This window comes from Calypte anna, chromosome 22 (assembly GCF_003957555.1).
Source record: "Calypte anna isolate BGI_N300 chromosome 22, bCalAnn1_v1.p, whole genome shotgun sequence".
In the NCBI taxonomy this organism is placed as follows: domain Eukaryota; kingdom Metazoa; phylum Chordata; class Aves; order Apodiformes; family Trochilidae; genus Calypte; species Calypte anna.
The window spans coordinates 3,365,621-3,386,477 of record NC_044267.1 but is presented as its reverse complement, the minus strand read 5'-3'; the positions used below and the strand labels follow the sequence as shown (position 1 = coordinate 3,386,477).

General features: G+C 39.8%; 1 protein-coding gene across 1 annotated transcript in view; it reads right to left on the bottom strand.

The window, feature by feature from the left end:
• Window positions 1-2,669: 2,669 nt before the first annotated feature.
• Window positions 2,670-20,857, bottom strand: part of PPP2R2A (protein phosphatase 2 regulatory subunit Balpha) — a 38,348-nt gene continuing 20,160 nt past the window's right edge. The window contains exons 3-10 of the mRNA XM_030464060.1: window positions 12,078-12,175; window positions 8,808-8,973; window positions 8,124-8,236; window positions 7,697-7,874; window positions 6,666-6,830; window positions 5,916-6,085; window positions 5,047-5,138; window positions 2,670-3,774 (exon numbers count right to left, since the gene is read on the bottom strand). Of these exons, the coding sequence (XP_030319920.1) occupies window positions 3,495-3,774; window positions 5,047-5,138; window positions 5,916-6,085; window positions 6,666-6,830; window positions 7,697-7,874; window positions 8,124-8,236; window positions 8,808-8,973; window positions 12,078-12,175 (1,262 nt within the window). The 3' untranslated portion in view covers window positions 2,670-3,494. The remainder of the gene's footprint in view (window positions 3,775-5,046; window positions 5,139-5,915; window positions 6,086-6,665; window positions 6,831-7,696; window positions 7,875-8,123; window positions 8,237-8,807; window positions 8,974-12,077; window positions 12,176-20,857) is intronic.

The window sequence follows — 20,857 nt, the reverse complement described above, 5'->3', positions numbered from 1 at the left end:
AGGCAAAAAGAGAGAGCTGCTTTTGTTCAGTCCAAGTCAGAAGTCCAGGTCATTGAGACAGAACTCTGCAGCCTGAGAGGAAGAGCTGAAGACCAGTGCAGAGGTAATTACTTTCTAGCTATGTCATGTCTTAAGTACACCCAATTCCAGAGGTTCTGCTTATCAGCTCTTAACTGATCTTCTTCCAGTTAGGCTGAGAATAGTAGTATTTAAATAATAAATGCTGAAAATTTCAACAGAATAGTAAAGGAAGGCAAGGGTGTTGCTGCATATCCAGTGTCTTAAAGGTAGGAAACACTTGGCAGCAGGAAAATGGTGAGGGATGTCAGCCACAGAACTTACCTACACCTCAGCATTGTATCAGGGAGATAATCAGCTTACTCTGAACTGTAATTGCTGACAATAATATTGCTGTGGCTTAGAACATTGTTGTACTTTTGCAGCTCCTAACCCCTTAAGTAGTAGTTGTTGGCATTTAGGTTGCATCCCTGGCTTCAAGACAAGATGCTTAGGAACCCAAAGCCTTTTCTTTGTTTCCCTGGGCACTGGAAGAGGCCCCTGGAATGGAGTGGCTGCTTTTCTGAAGCCATGCCTGTGGGTAGAGAATAGAATTGTCCCCAGAGCCACCCTGCCTGGCAGGCTGCCCAGGAGAAGGCCCAGAAATCACAACACAAAAGCTAGCAGAACAGGGTACAGTAGGGAAGAGGCCAGTAATTGCAAAAATACCTGTAGAAAAAGGAAAGGAACAGAAAAGAGGATAAAAAGCAGCCTGACAAGATGTATTCTATGCATACTTTTATTAATAAAATATAAGATTTACAGCATATGTCAATGGACAGTGTGCTTAGAGAATTATCTAATTGGATAGTATGACACCAAAGTCAGTAGCTGCTTTTGGTGAGGATAAACTAAACCTCAGGTGACATGCGAGGGATCACCACCACAGAGAAACCCCAAAAATCCTTCCCCAGACTTGCTTCAGAACCCCCGGCTCCATCCCAACACGTACAGCTGAGGTCCAAGAGGCAGTTTTGCTTGAATGTAGTATTGCTAGAAGGCTGCACCTTGTTCTACATGAACTCTACCTGTTCAGTCTCATGCCATCTTCACAGCCTCACTTCCTTTTGTGTCTGTGCTAAGCAACTTCTCAGGTATTCAGTGCATCATTCAGGCTATAGGTACACACCAGAGCAGCAGGCTCCATACCATGACCCTCAGTCTTCCCCAGATAGCAGTCATTAAACCTACACAAAATTCCTTCACAAAATGGAGATGAGTTGTACCAGCTCTGATGCAAAAGAAGCTTCTAATTACCTCTTTGCCCTTGTGATAAGAATAAACCTTGGCCCTGATCCTGTAAACACCTATACACATGATTAATGTTACTCAAGTTGTTTCCTCAACTATTAGCAGGTAGAGTCATTTGAGTAAAATTAGTCACGTGCTCTGTAAGTAGGAGTAGGGCCCACTGGTTTATTCACCATTTGCTGTCCCTGGGGCAGTAAAAATTTTTTTACAAGGCTAACAGGTGAAAATAAAAGGTAAAATCCTTACAAAGGCTCATGGTCAGGCATGCATGTTACAAAGACAAATACTGTGTTTAAGAGAACCAGGTCTAATAAATATTAGAATTTTTACATTTTCAAACCACTGCACAAGGACTTAAAGAAAAGAAAAGTATGGTTGCAATAGGAGTCTTGTTAACAACTTCTAACCCAGCCATAATTTTACAGCAGAAACAGTATCTTAGTTGATCAAATAAGAGGTATCATACTAACTACCTATAACTAAGCCACAGAAATAATTTAAATATCACTAATTGAAAAGTGAAAGTTCTCCCAATCATGGCAAGTTCACTATGACTTTAAACTTCATTCTGAACATTCCGGTGAAGGAAGAGTAAAACCTAAAAGCACAATTAGCAAAAATATCTGGAGGTAAAAACTCATGAGCCTTATAAAGCATCAATATCTAGTTCATCTTTGGATAAGCCTTATTTGCTGAAGAGTTTAAATCTCTCAAATAACTATAAACACTTATTTCATGCAGCTTCTGTACTCAACGTGTTTTCTGATCATTGCACCATTTCACATTTCTGTAAGTGCAAGAACTTTGCAAAGCCAAAAGCCAGAAGAAACACTTGCATGGTAAAACTACATTTCCACTCAGTTACTTATAGCAATAAAATACAGAAAATAGAGCATCTCAGAATGCAGTGTAGTAATTTATCTAGGTAACCACTTGGTATTTTGTACTACATAACATCATACTGCCAGACAATTCAGACAACTTTTGAAAAAGCCACAGGGGACTTCGTACTCTGAACAAGGCATTAAAGGTTTTGGATCCTAAAGGCATTACAGAAACCAGGACAAAACTAAACATGAAGACATTAGTCCCATAAGATGGATTTTAAAACCTGAAAATTCTATTCCTGTTCCAATTTAAGCAATAGGTCTAAATAATAATTAAAAAAAAAAGCCTTCAAGGGCACTGGAACAGTAACTGACCTGTTCAGATCATGGCAAAATCTGACAGCAGTTTATGGTTTTGAAGTGGAAGCAGTCAATGTGTACTACAGCTGGTATTGTCATTCATGAATGAATGCAAATGCTTGTGAAATCCCTCCCTCTCTTCATTCCCATGAAAAATAATTAAAACTGGTTAAAATCATTACAAAAAACATCATTTTATTTTCATGCATCTAAGGTAAAACACAGAGTATTCGTATAAAGAGGTAGATTAAAAAAAAGAAAACAGATTCTCCATTCTTTGTCACTTTTATTCAGTAGTTTGTTTTTTGTTTTTTTTTTTTTCCTTATTTTCTCTTTTTTGGTGCCAGACATGGCAAGGAGTGATTACAGTCAACTGTTTAGTTAAACATTTGTTGCAACACAGACCCCCTTTACCACTGACTCCAAACGGACCCATTTCATGTGCTTTATTTTGTGGGTTTTTTTCTATACACCACCACCGAGGCTTAGGTGGAGGGGGATGAAAGGGGAAGGGGGGAGTCCAGGAGGCCAGAAGGAGGAGGAATGCTACAAGCCACAGCAAGAATGAGCTGTATTTAATAAAAAAAGGGGGGCCACGAATGATACAGTAATGAGGTTACACAATTAAATCCCATAGCATGACTGAAGGCTTTCCCTGTGTTTGACGTCATCACAATGGAAGGCATAAAAAGTGGAGTAAACCGATGTTGATACAGTCCAATCTAGTCCATTAGGCAAGATGGTGCAAGTAGTCATTTAAATTAAAAAGTGCCCTATCCTCACCTAAATGGCTAGCAGACATGGAGAAGAACGCAGTGAGGGATCAACAGAGCTTTCTCCATGTAGCTATAAAAGTGTGTTGTCATATGGCACATTTTTAAACACTGGAAGGGGGTGCCATAATGGACCTCTCATTCTCTTTTCCTTTACAAGTACAAATGCTAGATTCAACTATTTCAACTATGCAGGAAGTGGACTCTTCAGTTAGGAATGCCAACCCTAATTCATTTTGTCTTGAAATATATACAAGTTGTTTGTGGTAGCTACAGCAATGATGTTTTCCTTAGGATGCCAGGCCGTGTGTAGGATCTTCTTGTTGAAGTCTAGGCTGTCAACACTGATTTCATCCTTCTTTCTCTTACCACTTGCACATACTTTACGTGGCTTCAAAACCGTGCGGGGTTTGTTGTTTTCCCGGGATGCCTCTAAGGTGATGTCTCTCTTTGTGTTTCTGTCAAACATTCTGAAGAAGTTGTTGTAAGATCCTGTCATGACAATGCTGCAGAGAGGGGGAGGGAAGAAAGTAAGGATTTGGTTGAAAAGAACCTCTCCTTCTGAAACCTGAGGGTCCCAACTAAGATCCTGCCTTACTAGGCAAGCAAAAACAAGTAGCTCTGCCCCTAATTTCTCTACAATCTGAAGTGAAGGCATTATGATGTTTCATAGACTTTCAAAACAGGAAGTTTTTCCTTAACTGGACCTTTTAGAGGTCCATACTTTGATATCTGAGCACTTCAATTTGAGTGTCAGCATTCAGTTTGCTTCCCATGCACACAGTGATCTCATGAAAGCCAAATATGTTGGATTTTCAGCCATGTAATTTTAGTTAAACAAAAGCTGTAGGTACTAACATAACCTAGTCTGTGATAAGACCTGATAGGAGATCCTTATTCTGTAAGACAAAGACTTTAAAGAGTTTCCCTGCCATTCCTTTGCCTCAAAAAAATAGATACCAAGTTTAAAAAGTTTGACAATACTGATGGGGATAAAATGAGCTGATTTGTTTTTAGCAAATAAGCAGTTAAGGACATGTTTAACACAAAACCAACAGCTGTAATAAAGGGTATTGCTGGCTGGTCAACCAACCACACCTGAATGAGGCAAACTTCAGAGCTCATTTTAAGAAAGAATAATTCCTAGAAGGTTTTCCCCAAGTGTCCTACTTTTTGCCAAGGCAGCTTAAATAAAATATGCACACACAGGTTCTCCAGCAGGCCTAGTGCAGATTCTTACAGAGAGACCACAGCTATCTGTCAGACAACAGGGTTTTAGTACACAGACCCTATTCCCACACAAATCAAAGTCAGATTATAACAGATGACAGAAAAAAACAACTAAACACAACAAAACCACCCTGCAAATCAACCCCAAAAGATAAACACTAGGGATACTAAATCTAATGGATATGGATCATCAGTAGTGCTTCCCCAGCTAAAAGGCTGCAGAAAACAAATCTCTAATCCTGCTGCTTCTTCCATCTAAATACTGGAACATTTTATTAATATTTTATTCTGGCACAGTGACAAAAGTCAATTTCTGGTCAAATTCTTTATCTCCTTAGTACACCAAGGCAATTATCTATAATTCTATGCTACAAGATCAAAGGTTAAGAGCTCATATACATACATTAAAGTCTACTCAAGTCCTAAAATATAACCCAAGCCAGTCCACAAATAAAACATGACAGGTATTTGAGGCCATGCTTCCAGCTGACTGTTTCAAGAATGACCTGGAAAGGTATTAAGTGCATATAGAGAAGAAGGGAACTTGCCTGTCTGATCCATTCCAACAGCATTCAAATTTGTCAAAAATGCAATCATTCTCATACAGTGAACAAAGTTTACTTCTGAGGTATTCATGCACCTGGAAAAAATATTTAGGTAAATATTGAACTGCAAAATAACCTTCAGAGATTCTGTTCCAAACAATAAGTACCTGACAGTGCTTATGCCCTCTCTACTGGGGCACACACAGCTCCTCCTCTGACTTTATGGGTAACAAACAAAATTAACAAATGCATCTATTAATGTATTCTGCTCTACAGATATTTCAAATCAACTCAAATAGGAGCAAATCACTTGGGATGGGGAAAGAGACATCTCCCAAAACTTAGCAATTCTTCAGAATGCTTTCCCTCCTAAGCAGCTGTCACACCCTCATTGCCCTTCTAGATCCCTGAAAGGATCAGACTTTGCTTCTTTCTGAGAAGCATGCTTTGGTGACTGATCTTCTCTCCTATGTATGATGATCATTTCACAATTGGAAAAAACCAACCCAAAATCTGTCAAGATGTTTTCAGTGCTTGCTAAAAGCATTCTCTGCAAATGAAATGCTTTACCTTGCATTTTATCCTGGAAAAAATGGGATGATAAAGTCAATTAAAGACTCCAAGAGCTTTGCTATCTCAGGGCTGAAGATAACTTTGCCACTGTGCAAGAGGAAGGCTTTTTCATACCCCAACATGGTTTTGGGTTCAGCAATAAGCCTGCAAATCCTTTAGCACATGTGTGGAACACACCAATCTCACTGTTGCTTTACCTGCTTTGGTATTGTGATCTATAAACAAATACTTAACTGCCACATCAAGACTATTAGCATCCTTCAAGGTTTAAATTTCTACCTTACACCATCTTCAAATACCTGGTATGTTTCCACAGGTCTGTTTTCCATATTTAAATCCCAGATCTTCACTGACAGATAATCTCTGGTCATCATGTATCGACCACTATGACTAAATTTGACATCAGATATTGAAGAGATGATTTCAGAGAAAAATGATCTGTTGCTAGGATCTTCTGGCTCTTCAAATACTGTATAAAAATAAGAAAGGTATTTCAGAAGGCACATCTATATCTCTTCCAACACAAGATACACCCCAAACTGGACTAACATCTCAAGAAGCTTGCCATGTTGTGCTGGTATAACTGGGTTAGAGAAAACAACTTTCAACCAGAAAGCCTTAATACAATTGCCACACTCTAAAATACTTTATTTTTGTAGCAAGTTAAGGTTAATTTTTAAGTAAATTGCTCACTAACATTGAGTGATCAAACATTTCAGTTTCCCAGTATCAAGCACAGACCAAACAACAAGTATGTGACCTCCTGAAGCCTGCAGAAAGCCATCCCTAGTCCTGCTGTCTGGCCATACTCTTGTACTTAAACTGCTAGTAATTTTATTCCCTACTTTTACTATGGAAAAAAGTTAATCTAAGATGTATTTATACTTCAGGTTTTAATTCTATTCAATGGACTACAGAAACCCAGAAATTAAGTGCAAATATACACACAATTCAGAGTTTAATACATACTTACTGAGTGGTTAGTTTCATCTAATAGCAAGAAGCCATGTTCTACAGAAAGACAAACAAACCACCAGGACAGAACTCACACTTTGAATGCCTGTCACAGAGTGCTGATGCTCTCATGTCACAGAGACGAATCGTTCCTTTACTGCTGCTGTATACAAACGTGTTACAGCTGTTTGGGTGGAACTCTGCAGCTGTTATCACCTCTGTGAGCTCTTCCATGTTGGCAGGCTTAATATCTACAATATCTACAGCATTTTGTCAAGGAATTCTCTCCAGGTTTTTCACAACCCATTTTTCAGCATAAATTCATGCAGCAATACTTTTTCAGGACTGTGGGGCCCAGTCACAAACTGGATAAACCTGGAAATCAAGTGCCATATTTTTTCTAGAAAGCAAGACCAAAACACTGCATACTGTACCAGTTTGAAGTTAATTCTTGAAGCAGCAAAAGCCTGATTATTTTTTGCTCCACTTTAATTCTGTACAGCATATATGTCACCCAAGTTTAATTCTGTACTGCATATAGGTCACCCAAATTTTTTCACACAGAACTTTTGCTTTAAATTCTAATTACACTGCTACATTATAACAAAAGCATGTGTGATTTTCATTCAGGCTCCTCATGATTTGTCCACAAATCTCTGCTCCCTGCTAAGGGACTGAATACTTCTGTGATCCTACTGCTTGTAAAACATTTTAGGTGCACATATGAGAGGGGCTGGTAGTTAAGAGATTAGACAATAAAAAGGAATGAACCTTGCTGAGATAAGGATGGTAATCCTCTGGAGTTCTTTTTACAGCAAGTCAATAAATTTTTCACAACATTTTACTGCAATGCTGCCTTCCAGAACTGCTCATCTCACTTGAAACCTGAAGCTTTTTCCTCCTTTAAAAACATCTGGTTTTCATCATACAAATGACATCTCCTTGCATTGCTCACGCTGAGCTACCTCTCCAGAAGCAACAGCCCTTACAACTATTAGGGAAAAATAACCAGGACGTGGAGAAACAATGCTACATGAAAAGCTTTTCATGAAAGGAAATAAACCCCAACAGATTTGTTGTAACTGAACCGTCCCCATCTTAGAAAACAATGCCAAAAAAAAGATACTAAAACTTCTGTCTGTAATTTCTAGGTGCCACAGGTTAATCCGGAGGTCATCTGCAGATAAGTATGTTTCATAATCACTATTAATGGAGATGGAATTGATGTGATACGTGTGAGCATTGGCAAATATTCTTCGTGGACTAGCTTCAACCATGAGGTCCATGGGCCTGAATACTGGCACCTGCAAAACACAAAGCAGTGGGAGTTTGACACACACATCAGCACTCAGTCCTTCAGCACACCAAAGTGACTAAAATATCTCAAAATCACCCCGGAAGGAAATGTTTTTGCCAGCTGGCATCACAGCAGATGTCAAGTTAATAACCTGATGGGGCAGCTCCTCACTGAGCCAGAGGCTCATCTGTGTGCTGGGGGAGGGAGAGGAGAAATCACCTGAATGTGGCAAATTGACAGAGACTGAACTGCTCACCCGTAGTGTTGTAACTGTGGTAGGATCCCTATACCGTCCATCTTCTTCTTTTAAATTATAACCCTCTGGTCTTTTGTCCCTTTCACTGATTTTCCATAATTTTATTGTTTTATCTGAAATAGAACAGCCACAGTTTCAAATCAAAGCTCTAGCAAAGGTAAGAGCCTTCACAGCTGATGCACTTCAACATGAAGCCTTCAAACAAGACAGGACCACCTACGTGTACCAAAAAAGACAAAAAATACTGCTTGGAGAAAACAAGACAAGATAAAAAGCATTTAAAAGACCTCCTCCACAGCTTGTTCTTTTTATAAAAGTTAGAGCAAGTTTCAGTTAGTCAGGATAGTTATGAATGACTAATACAAGCTTGCACACTGCTCTACATGTACAAAGGTACTGAACCACAGCTCAGCTGAGCCCCTTTGCTGGAAAGCAACCAAATCAGAAATTAACAATATAGCATTAATTAACAATATAGCACCCCATGGTGTGGCACTCCTGTATCCAGGGAAGCCAGCACAGATAAAAGCATAACTCTTGTGTAGCCACATCCCTAGATACTTGCATTTTAAATCAACTTGCTTCCAAGCCTTTTGAAAGTGGAGAGGATTAGACAAAATCCTTAAAGTAAACCTGTGTAACAATCTGTTACTGTGCAAAATTAACTATTAAGTCATAACTTACCATTTGTAGACAATAAAAACTGAGCAGCATTTTTCTGGGGTAACCACCTAATTTTGTTGATCTTCTCTTCAATTTCTAAACTTTTCAAGTAGTCAAACTCTGGTTCATGGCTTTGAAAGGTACTGTAAACATTGTATTCTCCCCTACTGTGAGACTGGGTTTTGTTCTAAAAAGAGAATTAAATGATCAAGATATGTATGCAATGTACAGAATGCTTTTCAAGGCTGCAGGCAGAAGCCAGAACTAGATATTTATGCAGCAAGATATACAGGCAAATTGCTAATTAGCATAAGAATAGGTTAAGGCTTCTACACTCCATTGTTGCTTATTCCAGATTTGCTGTGAATGTCCCTTGGTGTACAACTTGCCTTGTTTTAATGAGCCTGTAGGACAGATGAAATCAGAAATCTTTTCCAACAACTTGATTAGAGTTTCTACTATTTTGGCTGAGAAAGCATCAGAGAAAAGACAGTTGTTTGATTCCTAGAGCTTCCAGAAACTGCCAAACTAGCATTTTCCCTAAACATGCTAGGCTAAAAAAGAAAAAAACAAAAAAACCAAGTCAAATCTTCATTCCTCTCTTATCTTTAATCTCTCCATCTCTGGTTTTTAGTATGGCAAAATTTACTCTGTGGGCAAGTTCAGGTTGGTAGGCGTACTGTGGAAATCCCATGTCACCTCTGAACTTATATAAGCAGCTCTCCTAATTTATAATTTCAGCATTCCCCGAGATCTAAACTGCTGAAGCAGCTTTTCCTGCCTCATTCTATGGGAGGAAAGCACAACACCTCTCCTGAATACATCTTGGACATTAAAAGTCACACCTGCAGTTAACCTGTTCGGGATGGGAACATTTGTAAAACTGAAACAACTCCAAATTTGCATGATTCCTCTTTCTCCAAGCTGTGCTTTAGGCAGTTACTGAGGTGACAGAAAACTGGAACCGTTTCTGAAATAGCACACACCAGCTCTACCTGAAATTAATTCACTTAGTTTTGTCAATATATTTCTGTTTCACCCATTTTAAGAGGTTGCACCATCAGATGCTTTTCCTCTGATATCTTTTTGACTGGGGACTTTGCTCCTTCCTTCTCTTGTGTGTCTCATGTCCATCATTTCAGCCCTTGATACCTCACTGAATCAAAATGGATACGAGCCTCGTCAGCCCACATTTGTCACATTCCTTGCATCATTTTCTCTTGCTTCACTGCCTTACATTATAGCTGGCAGGGATTCTTCTATTTTACAATAAGCTGTGGGGGAGGGGAAGTGGACAAAATGCTTAGAAATTAAATTTGGCATTAGACTATTGTACCACACCCATCAATTCCACTGGCTTTCCCACCCTAGAGAACGGAAGGAACTTTGTTCTAAGTTCCAGTTTGATTTAACAAGTTAAAGAGGGTCACTGCCTAAAACAGGCAACTTCTGAAGCAGATCTGTTCTGCTTTAGGAACTGCTGGTTATGATTCAGGAGATTTTGCTTCAATTCCATACTTACCACAATGACAGACTCTTAAATATCCTTACTCTAGTGAAACTCTACTGGACTAGAATAATAGAAAAGCAATAATATAGGAAATTCATCTTCAGGATAAAAGCAAAATTTAAATCATCATCCTGTCTCAGTGGTGCTCAAAAAAAGCAAAAAAAAAGCAAAAAAATCCCAAGTGGCTTCTGTTAAATTCCAATTTAGGTAATGACAGGCTGCCTACACAAATTCCTCCTTCAGTTTCAATTAGATACAGGATTCATTTCCTGCCTGATACTGATGTCATGGCACTTGCTCTGCAGTGCAAAGAGCTCCACGTTCCAACCCTGAGGTGGCAGCATCTTGGCAGTGGGCAGAGTTACAGGAGGTTGTACAACACTTTAACAGAGTGCTGCTGTTCTAGTGTTTTCCTGCCTGTCTGCATGGTCTGTAAAGCACTCTGGAATGCAGTGTGATGGAAGGTGGAACATAAATACAATAAAAACACTTCAACAATTGCCTTTTAGGAACTCAAGACTTGCTCTAGACAGTAGTACATATGGCATCACTGACTAATCCACTAGGGAATCCACTTCTTTTTGTTCCTTCCCTAAGTGCTGAGGAGTCAAATTATATCAAAAACAATTCTGTGCAACTTCATCTGATAACCCAGGTGGTTCTTCCTACATCTGGATTTACAGATTGGAAGACTGAGCCATGGGTTATGCATCAAACCCAACAAGAGTCACTTAAAGACAACTGACTTGAGAAGAGGCAAGCACCTCTAAGCTTGAAGCTACATAAAAGGATCGTTAGAGGATGCAAGCTAACATTCAGGGTTTAAAAAAAAAAACAAACAAAACCAAACCACACCACACCAAAACACCACAGCAGTTTGTGCCTGAAACTACAGGAAGATTACAATAAGGACACTACATCCTCTGTTCACCTAGGACTCCAGCCAAAGAAATTTGGGAAGAGGCTGGTCAGCCAGGAACATCCCACTAGATGGCACCAACTGACCACAGGGATTTACTCACTCGTAAGGAGAAGGTGTTGCCCTCAGCCTGCCTGCAAACCAGCAGAAAGCAACTTCCCCTGGGGAGGTGGGGAATAGTTAATTTCTACAATCGAAACTGAACACTAAGGAGAGAAGTAATGGCATTATTTATCTAGGCAGTGAGGTGACAGAAGTGCCTTTTTATCCTCTCCCTGTCATAAATTATAAGCAAGTCAACTTGTAAGTACAGCCTTAGTTAAAATCAAGCACTCCATCTCAGCTTGTCCAGCTTTTACAGGGGAGTAGAGGCCCTGTCTGGTCTTTGGAATTCTGCCCAGACCAAAATAAGATGTATTAAAAGATAACTTTGCTACTGTGATTCTATGATTTTACCTGATGTGATATCAAAATAGAAAAGGACATCTTAGTTCAGTTATAAACTCACTTAAGGGCAACTTTTATTTCCCCAGCTACAGTGAAATCTGAAATTACAGCCAAGTAGAGTCACTGTGAATCAAACAACTCCAGCTTCCCCAGGGCCTTTTTGTGTCCAACCTGCCCTATTTTGTTTTCACTTTCAAGTCTCTTTAGACCACAGCTAAAGTTTAGAGAGACATAAGTTTCCACCACTGTCACAAAGTTCTCAGAGATTTCTTCACTTTTGTTATTTTAATCACTTATTACATAGGCATGCACTTTGTGTAAAGTTCTTTTGTAAAAGCTCACTACTTTTCTTTAAATAGGGAAAAAAAAGGAACAGAGTAGAACATTAAATATATTTTAAGTAGCTAGCACTCACCTCCTGCTCCTGTTGAAAGATGACAACTCTACCTCCTTTGTCTCCTGTTGCTAACAACTCTCCAGAATGGTTAAATTCTACTGTAGAAATTATATCCGCTGTATAGGAACAAAAACAAACCCTCCATGTTAATAACTTTAAAATACTGTGGCCAAGAAAGCTGTGATGGCAAGGAGAAAAGCAAATTCAGTTTAAGTGTACACATGTTGCAAAATACAAGTAGGGATTTCTTTAAAAATGTTGTATTTAAAAGCAGTACCTTGGAAAACCAGTTCCTAGTTCACCATGCCAGAGTCACAAGTCCAGTGTTCTACACTAAATTATAAAGGTTTTATATTATCACTTCTTAGAGCTACTTTTCTCTTACTGCTAATCCAGTATAACACAGAAATAGATTTTCAGTATGTACTGTAACAGAGTGAGAATCTGCATATACATATTCCTACACATATTTTCTCCATTTTTTCTGATATGATTTAGATATAATCATTACCCATATGATCTCAGTCTTTTTTTATTTTTAAGTGCTGTACACGTTTAACTTAAGGGCAAAACATGTCAGGGTGGAGACCTTCAGACATCAGTCTCTAAGGATGTGGAACAAAAACAGCTACAGAAAATGAGGCAATAATTTAAATGTCAAATTGCAATACCACTGTATCAATCTCATTTTCTGTAGAAGAAAGTAACTAAGATTTTCCAACACTCAACTCTTCAGGCTATTTTGCTTTCATGTCAGTCTAATGTAGATAAACTACCTACATTTTTTGTTGAATGGTTTCTTAATTCTCTGCTTTAGAGTTTAAAAAGGCCTGGTACCTGCTCCAGAGACTGAAAGCCTCTGCTAAACAAAAGGCTACTCAGTGTGAATTTAAACAGACACTATTGTGCAGCCTATCAGGGAAGCTATCTTATCATAGACAGCAAGAGGGTTATTTCATTTTGAAGAAGTGAAACAGGCAGGATTTTCCTCTTATTCATTTTAATACCAAAACAAAACTTACATCATTCCCAAGCTGTCCCAAACACATGGGTGGTGGCCTCTGTGGACATGAGCAAGCTGTTCTTTAATAAATGCATTACCCAGCAGCTACAAACATGCAGCATTTCTGTCTGGAAACTGAGGCAAGCAGAGCAGACAGACTCAGCTGCAAAAACCCCAGAGGTAAAAGATGCAGAGTCAGATTCCTGGCACAAACAGGTACCTACAGCTCAGCTGTGTCTGCTGTACATACAGCACATGCAGCCATAGAACCAAGGATAAACACTAAATTATCCCATCTCCTTCAACCTCCCTTGCCATGAGTATCTGGCCCTGCAGAAATACAAACATGCTTCCATTCCTCAAGAACACCCTGTTTAGGACATAAGTATGATGTAAAACTTTATGTGGATAAACCAGGATGCAGATCACACATAGAAAAACCTTTATTTCAGTCCACAATTTTTATTTCCCCTTGAACTTCAGCCATTCATTAACATTTGTGAACAAAATGATTTCTTACATCTAAAAGATTTAAGGCTGAATACCATTCAGAAGGATATATGGCATTCAGTACATACCTTTCACAGGAGAACAGGACAGAAAGGATAACAGAATTAATAAAAAAAATGCAATTAACCCAGACCAGTATGCAGAAGATTTTGAAAAACATCAAGAGATTTAACACTGCAAGTTATGCCAGTCATAAACCAGAGAAGAGGATATAACAAGTTATCAGCAGATGTAAAAATGTACATATATGTTGAAAGAGAACAAAGAAATATTTGCCCTAAAAATAGATGGATAAATTCATCATAATAACTCTCTTTGGTGAAATTAATTTCAAAGTTTTACAAGGTCTAAAGTCTTAGGCTTGAAGGCTTATGATTGGAACAGGCAGCAATAATAACCAGAAAAACCTTAATTTCAGGGTTGAAACCTCCATTTTCTGGGTCTACTGATGTAATATATATTTACTAATGATACAGTCTCACTAGCAGAAAGCTAACCACTTGTTCTGTAGCAGTTATGTACATTCTCACTTTCTGCACTTATTTTAACTTGCAAAACCATCCATGCTTGGCATCAGTGCTCATCATGCAGATACTTTATCTGATACTGTTCTACTTCACCTGGGTGAACAAACTCTCAGCACTAACACCCCTAACACCTTCATAAAATCCAGAAGGCTCAGTTTTTGTCAGTTTTTGGTGACATCCAAAACTCTCCAGTGTCTGATGGACCCTATAGAGAATCTTTTAAAGTACCTGGATCAGCTTTTAGTCAGAAATAAAACGTATCCCTTTGCAGCAATCACAACAGAAAATTATTATTTTTTTAAACTTAAGATTTATCTCCAGGATCTGATGTGCCTTCCACACTGGAATCTTGGGCTGCTTCCTTTCCAAGGAAAAAACATTTGTGCTACAAAAGGAGGCAGAAGAAAAAAAAATAATCATTTCTGCTTCACTCTTCCCAAAACAGGGCTGAGATACCTGTTGTATACAAGAAAATCAGTACTGGAGTGCAGATCAACCCATCATGCATTTTAAATCCAGCCACTCACCATGAAGAACACTGCACTCCCAAGCCTTGGTCAAAGAAAGAGCCAGACATGAAGGCACTGGTGTTGGACTGGGCAGATTTAGTAGTGTTGGAGAACTGACAGGGGAAGCACTGCTTTGCTTGTGTATTTTTATCTGTATCTCCCTGCCAAATAAAACCAATATTTCCCTTTTCAAATGGTACCTGTAATTCCCATGCCAGCTACATGGAGGGTTATTTGAGTCCTTCTGCACCACGCCAGGTAAAAGCATCGACAGAAAGCACTGCCTCCTCTCTGCCTCCTCCCTTTTGGTGCATGCTATTTTTGCTACAGTCTCTAGGTGGGAGTCTTGCAAACGCAGAGGTTGCTCTCACTGTCCAGAAGCTGGGAATTGATCCTTTCTGTACACAAAGAGGAATCCCTGAGGGATAAGCAGATGGATGGAGAGGTGCCCCACTGTCACAAGCATCAACAGCTTTTGGAAATCATAAAATCATAGAATCGACTGGGTTGGAAGGGACCTCAGAGATCATCAAGTCCAACCCTTGATCCACTCCTGCTGCAGTTCCCAGCCCATGGCACTCAGTGCCACATCCAGGCTCTTTGGAAAGATCTCCAGACACGGAGAATCCACTCCTTCCCTGGGCAGCCCATTCCAATGCCTGATCACCCTCTCCAGAAAGAAATCCTTTCTCATCTCCAACCTAAACCTCCCCTGGCACAACTTGAGACCCTGCCCTCTTGTCTTGCTGAGAGTTGCCTGGAAAAAGAGACCAACAAATGTGATGCATTCTGTTGCTTAGTACTAAATTCATATCCATGCCCTCCTCCAGCAGAGATAAACAGCCACAAAAGCCTTATCTGTTAACCACACCCCTCCCAGGATAGAGTTAGAGAGCATCCTCTGTTAGACTTCCACAATTACTCATGCCTGGAGAGATCACATTTGTGTCTCTCCCCCCCCTAAGCATCTTGAGATATTTTTGATATCAAGGTGAACTGTGACATTTCAAGTGCTGAGATTTAAAAACACTACAGGGCAATGTTGAACACACAATATGAAGACCTCGTTCTGACAACAAGCAAAAGAAAACAAAAAAGCCAGAAACTTGTGGCTGCATTCTTGTAGTGGGCCTGTAATACCTGAACTGTTTCTCCCTCTTGCAAAGCTTTGGATAGACAGCTCAATGGTTACTGTGTTTTTCATAAGTAATGAATACAGTTCTTTGATTTCACTTAAATATCTCCTCACAGACACTTGGTAACACTGTAGAAACTCTTCTGAAACTACTAAATACTTGTAAATGGTTTTCAGTGATACAAAAGCAAAGCCTGGAGGGGGAATCGCCTCCATTTACTGTGGCTGCACATGTACATGACCAAGGGAAAACATTTTGCAGCAGGTTGAATGAAACACTGAACCAAACACAGAACTATTGTGCAGCTGTACCCCTGCCTCAAAGAAACAAAACTTGCTCCAGGCAAACCAAGACAGGGATCCTGAAAATCCCACCAGGCTGTAACAAGAGGTGTCTGGTGCCTGACTGATCCACGGGGCACTGTCTGCTTTCCCCAGAGTGCTCAAGAGTTTCCTGACAGTTTCCCCAGATGCAGCTGCTAAAATCCAGTTCCTTGCAACCACTGTCAAGGCCACTTCTCCTGCTCATCTTTCACAATATGCTCAAAGTTTTTTATGTATTGCTTCAATGATGCAGCTTCACTTTGAGTGTTTCAGTAGAAATTAAAACCACAGCAAGGAATGGACACTTCACTACATTCAAGTCTATCTCTCCCCATGGTAGACCTGGAGACAGGAAACTGAAGAACCAAAAGAAATAACAAGCAAGGTGGCCAGCTTTGACAGAGAATGGGACAAGGGGGGAAAAATTTCTCTCAAAGCTTTGAAAACGCTTTTAGTAATGTGTTCACAGTTCACCATGTGAAAGGGAGATGTGCCAGAGGCTCCCAAGCAATTCTTACCCACTGGCAGACAAACATTTCTGCTGCTGAATCATTTTGCAAGAGAACAGCCACTCAATACAGACTTGTTTCCTAATGGGCTTCTGAAGATAATCATTATTCCAAAGTATTTTGTCAATATTTATTACACCAACTCTTACTATTTGGGAATAATTCACCTGTTGTGTCAGGCATGATTCAAAGAGTTTGAAAAACTGAGGCACTGGGCCAGTAAATTTAGGGGGTGATCAGTTTAAATGGCAGATTATCCTGTTCAAAGATACGTGAATAAGGGAATCCAACATCTCAAATGCCTTCTCCCCCTTTAAAGAAAAGCAAGGTTTGAAATAAGAAAATCTCAGTGGAGATGTTAGAAAACATTTTCACACTTTGGGGGGGGCCTTCCACATTTTCCAGGTACATGTATTATCATCAGCAAGTTTTCTGGAATACTAGAGACAGGGTTATGCTGAAGTTTCACCACAGTCACCAAGTCTGCAGAGAAGGGGAATGAAACAGCTTTATCAATCCAAGCAAGCCAAGGAAAAAAAAAAAAAAAGCAACCCTGTAATCCAATGACTTAGTTCCAGAAGGCCCACTGTGAATCTGAAAAACAATTCTGTATTAAATTTGTTTCCAATAATGGAATAAAAGGTATTTTATTAGTACAGATGAGACTATTTTAATGTACTGTGAACTTTATATAAACTCTGCTTATAAAACAAGCTTGGTAGGCAAAACATGTCACCTACTCTACAGCAGCAAGTCAATCATGGCAGCAAACAAAGAGAGTCTTTATTTCACCAGACCTAAAAGGTTTCTGTGCAAGTTTCTGGAATCACATTGATGTGCTGCCTAAGCAGAGAGCAAGTAAATCAGTGTGTTTACACAAGTGGAGCAATCTCCTGGTGTTTCCAAAGACTGAACAAAGAATTGTAGTATTTAAAAAGCATTTTCATACTTTTTCATTGTTTATACACCTTTCTAGTGGCTCAAAATACCATTTTTGGAACTTTTGAAAGCAGCAGCTCAAACAAATCTCATCTGTAATGGAGAGCAGATTTCTTCTAGATTGGTAATTCTGTCCTGAGGAGTAAAAAGAATTCACTGATCAAACGTGGAGCCTTTCTCAGTTTGCCAGTCTCAAGGATAGAAGCTATTTTGATGAAACTAAATGTCACTTGATCTTTTTGAGGGCACTTCAGAAACTGTCTGGAACAGGAGAAATTAAGAAACCAACTTTTAAAATTATAATTAAATTCCAATGAGGCTTAAATGCCCCCAAAACTGAGAAAGCAGCACAGGAAAACATCACGAGGGAATTAAGTAGACAATTACTGAACCTAAACTAAGTAAACATGGTCAAAACTGAGCAAGAATATTCTTTCCAGGAGAATTATCAGACCTTCAGTGTCTAGAAATCACTTGTGAATTGCTGGCCCTTTCTAATCCACAGTGAAGCAAAACCTTCCTGCTTCAGGCTACTCAAGAGACTCAATTTCCAAAAACTCCAAAAGCTCCCGTCACAGCTAATGATAGAAAATGGTAATTGTGTTATGATTTCTTGCTTCCAGTAACAATTTTGTTTTGGAGTTATGTAGTTCATTGCTGGGGGGGGAAAAAAACAAACAACAACCAAAACACCAGAGAGAAAACAAAAGCTCCTTCAAAGCTTCAAATATTTCAGAAGCTGCAGAATGCACTCCATGTCTGAGTCATCCCAACATCACCCCATTGCTGGAATGACTTCCATTTATCACACTTATCAAGCATCCAAATATGTAAAGTCTCTGAAGCTGGGCAGCAAAGGGTTAAGCTAAAAGTGAAGAGGAAGGCTGTTTAAGAAAGATTAAGAAAGAGTGACTATCCACATGTGTTTGCAGAGAAGAGAGCTCCCAATGCAGGATACAACTTGGAGAAAGAGCAGAATGGGAAGCACTGTTTAGTACTGATGGGATAAAAGAAAACACCCTCTGCATTCCAGCCTCATCCCTAATTTATGTATGTAGAGAGGGGGAAGGGAACACAAGGATTGTATATTTCAAGTTACCATGACCCGTTTTACCATTGACATCATTTCCCTTTTCTTCATTCACTTTCAAGAGCAATTCCCTGCATTCATTCCATCCCTCAGAAGTGACCAGGCAACAAAACCAAAGGCAGCAGGGTAAGGCATTCCTACTGCTCCATTTACTTCAAGTCATTCCAGAAGCCCTTTCAGTGGGTCTCTTCTTTACTAGAAGAGGGCATTAAAAAGATATTTATTCCTGAGCAACATGGGGATGGGATAAAATACATGTAACACAGAAGTAAAAGAGGAGGCTGGTTACCCTTGCAGCAAAAATTCTCATTTGTGTGCCATGAAGCATTGCAAGAGCCAGCTGGTTACTTGTGCTCTCCTGAGTACCAATCCTGCAATACACACACACAAAGAGCACAAAAAGCTCCCCTCCTTTACAGGGAGGGACTGGAATTTGTATTATTGCCACACTGCTGCTGGTCCTACCAGTGTCAGAATACAACCACACAGGAGCCAGAGATGCAGTTCAAAGAGCAGACAGTAATTAAGCTGGGTTTGTTGGCTTGTGCCACCTTTGAGGAAATATTTTATTTTCTGGAACAGGCAAGGCCTGGTTCACCTAGGAGTTCAACTTTGGATTTAAAAGCCTGAGAGACTTGCTTATTATCATACATCTTATTTTTAACTTTCCATTCAGTCCCCTAAAATAAAGCTTGGTCCCTTCCTGAGGAAGCCTCTTCCTGGAGCTCCTGGGTTCCATTAACCTGACTGATGCCTACCTTGCAGCTCTGATTCAGTTCACCAGGAGTAGATCAGTAAGCAGGGCTCCCATGGTAGCCTGAAGTTTGCCACATCCTTCTGAGATTCCTCTTTCTGCTGTCAAAGCTACACAGTAGCCATGACAACCAGAACACCATTATCACCATGCTTCAAAAATAAGAGCCTTGAATTCAGTCACTTCTTTAACCAAAGTGGGAACAATACAAGCCAAAGGAAAGAGCCAGGACTGTAAGACAACTATTTAAAAAGATAACACATGGATTAGGATGGCTTCAAATCTACAGATGCATTTGTAACGTGTTCTTAGTCTAGAGAGAACTTAAATCCTATGCTCAAAACTTCATTTTTTCTGTGGTTTTGTAACTAGGCAAATAACTCTTCGTTAACCCTCAGGACTTCTCAGAAAACACAACTGTTACTGAGCAGCAACCTTCCACTCCCTCCCACCGAAATAATACAGAAATATACCAGCCTTTATCTTGCTGCCACAGGTTTTATGTAAGGCTAGTAATTCTCCTAAATAGCTTTATTAGGTTCAGTGCTCAGAGAAGAATAGAACTCCAAATCCACCTGACCTAATGCAGCAGAAGCTGCTCCTGACTGCAAAGCAATAGTGAGAAGGTGGCATGAGAACTGCAGAGAACAGAACTGAAATAGATGTGACTCTTAAAACCCTTTACAAATTGGAGTAAGAACTATGCACATGAACTGTTTTACCAAGGTGGTAGTAAAACCAGGGACAGAATCACCATCTCCCAAACCACAGTGCCTCTGCTCTGACAAAGCAGCTTCTTACACATTCAGGAATTTAAAGTGATCTAAAGTTAACTGTGATATCCAAACAACTTCCTCACTTAAGCACAGTTCACATGAAGCACACTTTCTGTTCAATATTGCAGTGTAAGTGCCATTAGCACACTAAACATTAATTCTTGTGTTTGGTAAACAACTGCTGTGCCTCACTGGGCAACTGCTGTGTGTGGGGCAGCCTCAGTGAGTTCAGAACCTCCATTCAGGTCAGGTTTCCACAGTGAAATTTATCACCAGTGTCCCCTGTGGTCCATTTTTGGACCCAGGCAAGAGGCCAACAAAGCAGCACACTGAACAGCTCTAACTGTCAGAAGTAACTACAGCAAACATTCTAATCCCCAACTCCAACAGGCATTATCACCACCTCAAACTTCTGAGAACAACTCCTGAGATGTTTCAGTTCTGTTAAGAAGTTTTTTTCCTAACAATTAAGACTCAACTGAAGACAGGAGGTGGGTGAGGAAGGGCAAGGAACATCCTCTCCAAAATGCCACTGAAGTGCATTTCTGTCTATGTGTACAGTTTCCACGAGCTCACACTTGCCACACAGGGTCAGGATTTGGCATTGCTGGAAAAGAAAGGAAATTGATGATTTAAACCTCAGCCCACTGCCTTCCTGCCTGCATCTATAGTAGGAAATTCAAAGTCTCCTGTACACAACTCCAAGACACCTGTGGGGGCAT